This window comes from Crotalus tigris, unplaced genomic scaffold, assembly GCF_016545835.1.
Source record: "Crotalus tigris isolate CLP2741 ecotype Arizona unplaced genomic scaffold, ASM1654583v1 scf7180000023723.778456, whole genome shotgun sequence".
NCBI lineage: Eukaryota > Metazoa > Chordata > Lepidosauria > Squamata > Viperidae > Crotalus > Crotalus tigris.
In genome coordinates this window covers 108,759-116,243 of record NW_024100141.1, presented here as the reverse complement: position 1 = coordinate 116,243, position 7,485 = coordinate 108,759, and the positions used below count along the sequence as shown (strand labels likewise).

The window sequence follows — 7,485 nt, the reverse complement described above, 5'->3', positions numbered from 1 at the left end:
CCACTGTAACTTAGTCACTAAGCCAGGGGTCTTCAAACTTGGCCCTTTTATGACTCATGGACTTCAACTCCCATAATTGACTCAGTGACTTCAACTCCCAGAATTCCTCAGCCAGCATGCCTGGCTGAGGAATTCTGGGAGTTGAGGTCCATGAGTCATAAAAGGGCCTAGTTTGAAGATCCCTGCACTAAGCAAATGGTGAGCCTGCCTATAGCTTGACCAACTCCCAGAATCCTCTCCAGCACCGTCAAGTGTCTGGACTTCAGCTCCCAGAATCCTCTCGAGTGAGCCTGTCGAGAAGCTGTCCCCTTCAGCAAGGGATTGAACTTCAACTCCCAGAATCCTCCCCAGCCGGCGCATGCTCGTTCTAGCCGTCCCAAAGCGAAAGCCCTCCGCCCCCGCAAGCGGCTGGATTGCAACCCCGCCCCCTGAATTCTTTCTTCGGCGCAGGCGCGCTATCCGCGAGGCTTCTTGGGAGTTGAAGTCCATCGCCTCAGGAAGGCGGGGAAGCATGGACGGTGCTCGCTGTTTTCCCTCATGGAGCTCAGGGATTTGGGCACTTTCCCCTTGGCGCCGGCTTGGCGGGCGAAGCTAACGGCCGCCGGTTTCCAGACTGCCCAGGAGGTGCTGGAGGTCGGGCCTTGCCAGCTGAGCAAAGGTATCGCGGCCGGCTGAGGGAAACCGGTTTTCCCGCCCAAAGAAAAAAACTTCGCCAATTTGGGCCGAACTGAACTTTGCTTTTTCGGTTCTTTCCTCACGACCATCTCCTGGGGGAGGTTTAATGGTCGCCTTCTTGCCCTCCGTCGTTTGGGGCGCTTGGTGTATTTTTCGGGGAAAAGTTTTGAACTCGGATGGGTTTCTGGGCCTCGATAAACCGAAATCGCCTTTTCTTTCTTTTTATTAAAAGTTTTATAAACTTATTACAATATGAACCCCCCCACCCCTTCCCCCCCTCCCCCACTTCCCAGAGCTGATTACAGGGTAAAACAAAATAATGAGCAAATATAATCCAACTAACATAAACCAACTATATTTTCAATCAAAACCATAAGACACTTCAACTCCTTTCCAATGCAAATATTAACAAATTAAGTCAAAAATAATATAATTAAAACTATTAATAATTATCTAAAATCTACTCAAAAGCAAGGTAATACTTTTCAACTTCATATTTCTTCTGAATATAATCAATCCATCTTCTCCATAATATATCTTTCTTGTGAATGGTCTTTCAAATAGACGGAGATCCTCCATATCTGCTAAATTAGACACTTTAAGTATCCATTCTTCCAAAGTAGGCAACAAATTTTTCTTCCAATATTGCCCCACCAATAATCTTGAAATCGCCTTTTCTTGATAGGATTTAACAATCCCACATCTTGTTGGCCGGAGCTTTGTGTGGTGGAGGAGGATATACATATTTTTTTGTATCCCTTAAAATGGGGAGGGTCTCAAGGGGGGGGGGTCAGACTCACAACTAGTGCTCATCTATTGACTTTGTTTTATTTATTACATCTCTGTGCTGCCCATCTCCCCTAGAATAGAGGTCCCCAACCTTGACAATGTTAAGGCTTGTGGACTTCAACTCCCAGAATTCCTCAGCCAGTTTGGCTGGCTGAGGAATTCTGGGAGTTGAAGTCCACAAGTCTTAAAGTTACCAAGGTTGGAGACCCCTGCCCTAGAAGATGGCTAGCTAAACATATATCCCGGGTCGGTATTAAAAACAATAACTAGGCATTTTGACATGCATAACTTTATATAACATTCTCCCTAAAATTCTCTTGTATTCCCTAATAAGTAGAACTCCGTGTGTATTGTGTATTATAGAATAGTGAGATGGGCAGTGTATAACTTTGATTGACTTGACAGATTACATCCCAGAGTTCTGAAGGAGCTGGCAGATGTTATCTCAGAACCATTACATCACATCTTTCAAAAATCCTGGAGCACCAGGGAAAGTACCTGAGGATTGGAAAAGGGCTGATGTAGTTCCCATCTTCAAGAAAGGGAAAAAAAACAGACCCAGGAAACTACAGACCAATCAGTCTAACATCAATACCTGGGAAGATCCTGGAAAAGATAATCAAAAAAACAGATCTGTGAACAACTAGAAGCAAACTAAGTTATATAACTGGTAGCCAGCACGGGTTTGTTAAAAACAGATCATGCCAAACCAATCTTATTTAATTCTTTGATAAAGTGACCAAATTAGTAGACCAGTGAAATGCTGTAGACATAGTATACTTAGATTTCAGTAAGGCATTTGACAAACTGGACCACAGTCTGCTGCTTGGTAAGTTAGAAAAAGGTGGAATAGATAACATCACCACCAGATATATTTGTAGCTGGCTGATATACCGTGCTCAATGAGAAGTCCTCAATCATACTACATCCACATGGAGAGAAGTAAGCAGTGGGGTACCACAAGGCTCCGTCTTAGGCCCAGGAATCTTCAATATCTTCATAAATGACTTAGATGAGGGAATTGAAGGGGAACTCATCAAATTTGCAGATGACACCAAATTGACAGGAGTAGCCAACACTCCAGAAGACAAGCTCAGGATCCAAAAAGATCTTGACAAACTTGAACAATGGGCCCTATCCAACAAAATGAGTTTTAATGTGGAGAAAAGCAAAGCTTTACATTTAGGCAGAAAAAATCAAAAACAGAAGTATAGATTAGGCAAGACCTGGTTCAAAAACAGTTACTGTAAGAGGGACCTTGGAGTCCTAGTGGACGATGACTTGACTATGAGCCAGCAGTGTGCAGCAGCAGCCAAAAAAGCTAATACAATCCTGGGTTGTATAAACAGGCATAGAATCAAGATTATGTGAAGTATTAGTACCGCTTTATAAAACCCTAGTGAGACCACACCTGGAATACTGCAACCAATTTTGGTCACCGTACTACAAAAACGATGGTGAGACCTTGGAAAAAATTCAGAGAAGAGCAACTAAGATGATCAAAGGCCTGGAGACTAAAACATATGAAGAACAGCTGCAGGACTTGGGTTTGGCTAGTCTAAAGAAAAGAAATAGGAGTGACATGATAGCAGTGTTCCAGTATTTGAGGGCTGCCACAAAGAAGAGGGGGTCAAATTATTCTCCAAAGCACCAGAGGGCAGGACGAGAAACAACGGTTGGAAATTGATCAAGGAGATAATCTGGAATGAAGGAGAAAGTTCCTAACAGTGAGGACAATTAACCAGTGGAACATCTTGCTTCCAAAAATCGTGGGCACTCCATCACTGGAGATTTTTAAGAAAAGACTGGACAGTCACTTGTCTGAAATGATATAGGTTTTTCTGCTTGAGCGGGGGGCGGGACTAGAAGACCTCCAAGATCCCTTCCAGATTCTATTCTATTCTATTCTATTCTATTCTATTCTATTCTATTCTATTCTATTCTATTCTATTCTATTCTATATAGGGAGGAGAGTGATGATAGATCTAAGGAAGTGATGGAAAGGAATAGGAGGGAGAGCGGTGCAGGACGGGATGGCACACGGGGGCTACGATCTGAGAGAAAAGGAGGATTGGAATGTGGCTCGGAGGGGATGGTTGGAGGACTAGAAGGAAGCAGAAAACAGCAACTACTGCCCATGACAGACAGAATCACAAACGGGAAACTAGTGAAACATGCACTAACTGCAAGGAAAGGGGAAATACCCCAGCTAATTTTAGAACTAGCGAGAAAGACACACGTAACAGCACACATAGAAAGGGTGAGAAACAACTACACCCTAATGCAGGACACACACTTGGATTACAACGCACACAGCTGGGACCTATGACACGATCCAAGAGCCGAGCGCAAATGATTGGAGGCTGCATATAAGCCCTCCCAACGACTGCCGTTTACACCTTGATGATGTCAAGAGCTCTTGACGAAAGCTAGGTTTAGTAAATAAAAATTTTAACATTTTTAACTTTTGTATAATTTTATTCTCTTGGTGTTCAACTATTTATTGATTTTAATATATATATATACATATACATACATATAGAATACTATATACAGTATGTATATATGTCTGTGTATATGTATATGTGTGTGCATGTGTATATATGTATATATATGGGTGGGTGGGTGTTTGTGCGCCTGCACTTCAAATACTCCCACCATGGGGCATCTCCTTGCCATCTGTTAAAACAGACTTTTTTTCCTGTGTTCTACATGAATCTTAAGCAAAATGCCTCTGTTGAAGGAGTTGATTCATAACATGAGTTCAAAGAATCTTGTGTCACTTTCTGGATATTTATGGCATTTTATGAACTGTAATGTAAGATACATTAATTTCTAAGGTAATAAAATAAATTGGAGAATAAACTCAGTGGGTTTTGCTTTTCAGTGGACAACAGTAGGAATGCACTGTTATCTTAGTTGACCACAAGGTGATGCTATCATACCATGCTTTAGTTTTCATTAAAAAAAAAAAGGTGGATTTAAAGAAGCAGAAATAAAATGAGGAATAAAAGGGATTTTTAGATATATCAAACCCCTAAGAAAATATATGGCACTTAATTTTAGGAAAGCTTCATATTTTTCCTTCATACCAGCTGTTTATTCCTGCTCTGCCCTTCTCTACCACAATTTATCAATATATAAAAAGAACAGTTAATAACAAACAGGTTGAAACATTTCTAGTAATTAAAAAGCAATTGCCCAGTAGCAGCTGCAGCAAAACAAAAAAAACTTTAAAAGTTTCAATTCTTTGTAGGTATTCTCTAAAGAAGGATACCTCTTTAAGTGGCTATTGGTTAACTAGATGTGCCTCTTTTTAATTATCATATTAATATATTGGGTGTTTTGATTTTCCAGAGATTGGCCTTTCTAAAGAGGATGCTCTAGAAATTTTAAAGGTGATCAAACGGGAACAGCAAAGCGATGGAGCAAAGACTTCTGACGAAGCAGAAGCCGTTAAGAAGAGTACAGCTCTGGAACTGTTGGAAAAAGAGCAGACTCAAGGATTCATCGTCACCTTTTGCTCCGCCCTGGATGACATCCTGGGTGGAGGTGTGCAGCTCACCAAAATCACGGAGATCTGCGGAGTGCCAGGTGTCGGAAAAACACAATTGTGGTAAAACACACTACTAAAGCTCGCATTTCTGTAATTTGCCCTTGTTTATCATTCTTTTTGAAAAAATCTTACTGACTTTATTAACTGTTAGCAAGAAAACTTAGACTTACCTATCGCTTCACAATGCTTTACAGCCCTCTCTGGGCAGTTTGCAGAGTCAGCCTCTTTGCCCCCAACAGTCTGGGTCCTCATTTTACCCACCTTGGAAGGACGGAAGGCTGAGTCAACCTTGAGCTGGTCAGGATCGAACTCCTGGCAGTGGACAGAGGTAGCCTGCAATACTGTATTCTAACCATTGCGCCACCATAGCTCTTCAAGCTGATACCATCAAATCTTGATGAACTGAAATCACAACTCAATGTTTAGTCTCATTTCCCAATGCTTAGCATCCAGAAGCCCATTCCCAATACAGGCTAAATAGATCAAGTGGCTGGTGAAAGAAACTTCTCTCTGAGAGGTTGGTCTAGTGCAGTGATGGCGAACCTTTTAGAGACCGAGTGCCCAAAAACTGCCCCGCCCCCTGCCTGGCCCCCGCCAGCCCGCAGGGCCACTCATCGCCTCCATGGCCCGTTACAGATCGCCCAGGCAGCCCAGCAGCGCCATGGTAACTACGCCCTCCGCACTCCACGCATCATCTGTGTGCGACGGCGTGAGGGTGAAGTCTTGCCATGTGCTTGGCTGTGCTGCACCATGTCGTCCGCGCCCAGGGACAACTCTCCTCCAGGGGGGATGCTGGTGAGGTGGCTGCAGGGGGAGGCGGGTCTGGGGTGATAGCATGCGTGCCCACAGAGAGGGCTCTGAGTGCTGCCTCTGGCACGTGTGCCGTAGGTTCGCCACTACTGGTCTAGTACAATGTTAAGACTTATGGACTTCAAATTCCAGAATTCCCTAGCTAGCATAGCTGGCTGAAGAATTCTGGGAGTTGAAGTCCATAAATCTTAAAACAGGGTTGTTGTGGGGGAAATAGGAGGAAGGAGTAGTATATATGTTCACTGCTTTATCTATAAAGATAATGAAGGTGGGATGAAAATCTAATAAAGTATATGGAAAGCTACTACCAGCCAGAGCAAATAACTGGGAAAGAGTCAAAACTGGCTAGATAGTGTTCTGTCCCAGCCTATGTGAGTTCTTGTTAATTCACAAGGACAAACCCCTCTTTTAACAAGTAGGCTGGAAATGCAGGAAAAACAAACCCCTTTTATTAATTAGGTACAGTCCTGCAAAATGTCCCAAAAGCAAAGGCAAACAAAAAAAAATGCAAATGGAGAATTGTTCAAGGCAAACAGAATGCAATTCCAACAGAGAATTGTTCACAAGCAAGGCAAACAAAAGAGATTTCCATGAAACTGGAGTCCTTTGCAAATGGTTGCCTTCAGCAACCAGCACTGCCCACACCTTCCCTTTTTATTATGCAGCCCCCAGGCATGGCTTCTCAATGCCTTCTCCTCCTCCCTTGGAGCTGCCCCATTGCCTCCCTCTGTCCTGCTCTTGTTGCCTGTCTGCGTTTGCCAGCATCTATCATGTCTTCCAGCTGTGAGTCCTCAGAGTCTGACTCAGCTTCCCAGCACAGCTGGGTCTCAGCCTGAGCAGGAGTGGAGGGGCCAGGCTCTTCATCAGATTGTAAGTCCTGGAGCTCATCAGAGTCTTCCTCCGACTCTGATGGCTCTCCAGGCCCCTCCCCCTCCTCTTCTGATTCCTTGGACTCAGCTCCGGGTCCACTGGCTGGCATGGACTCAAAACAGATAGGAACAGTCAGACCTTAAAAAACGACCGCTTAACACTCAGCATATGTACTACTAGCATTTCTGTTAGTGAACTCCTACAGCAGAGGGTCTTCAAACTTGGCCCTTTTATGACTTGTGGACTTCAACTCCCAGAATTCCTCAGCCAGGCACGCGTGCCTTCCCTACAGACTGAAAAAAATCTCTTGATCAGCTTTTGATCCTGAATGTACTGGCTGGCTTTCAGCAAATTCATTTCAGCCAGTGTGCCGCTTTTAATGTGGGTTATAAAACTGGCATCTATCTTTAAAAAGATTTAAGAATTCCTATTATGGATATAATGGCTGGATTTCTACACCTGATTGAAGCCGTGTTTTGTTTGGCTTTGGCGTAGCTTAACCAAGCGGTCCTATTTAATAAGTATTTGAATTGAATACATAGAGCCTTTTGCCTCTGGGATAGTATAATACCTAGGAAATGACAGTAAGAGCTCATCTTCCTCAGGTTTTCCTTCCTGTTCATAGAATTAATGAACCAGGCATTTTTTTCCATTCCAAGAGAAGCCAGATACAAAATCAGGAGTTTGGGCGCGGTGCCATCTCACTATTACATATAGTCCTCGCTTCTAAACCACAGTGGAGCCCAAAATGTCCATTGCTAAGCAAGTCAGTTGTTAGGTGAGTT

At 43.4% G+C, this 7,485-nt stretch overlaps 1 protein-coding gene across 1 annotated transcript in view; it reads left to right on the top strand.

Moving 5' to 3' along the window:
• Nucleotides 1-467: 467 nt before the first annotated feature.
• RAD51C (RAD51 paralog C) overlaps nt 468-7,485 on the top strand; it is a 59,477-nt gene continuing 52,459 nt past the window's right edge. Inside the window, exons 1-2 of the mRNA XM_039321245.1 lie at nt 468-658; nt 4,822-5,080. Of these exons, the coding sequence (XP_039177179.1) occupies nt 538-658; nt 4,822-5,080 (380 nt within the window). The 5' untranslated portion in view covers nt 468-537. The remainder of the gene's footprint in view (nt 659-4,821; nt 5,081-7,485) is intronic.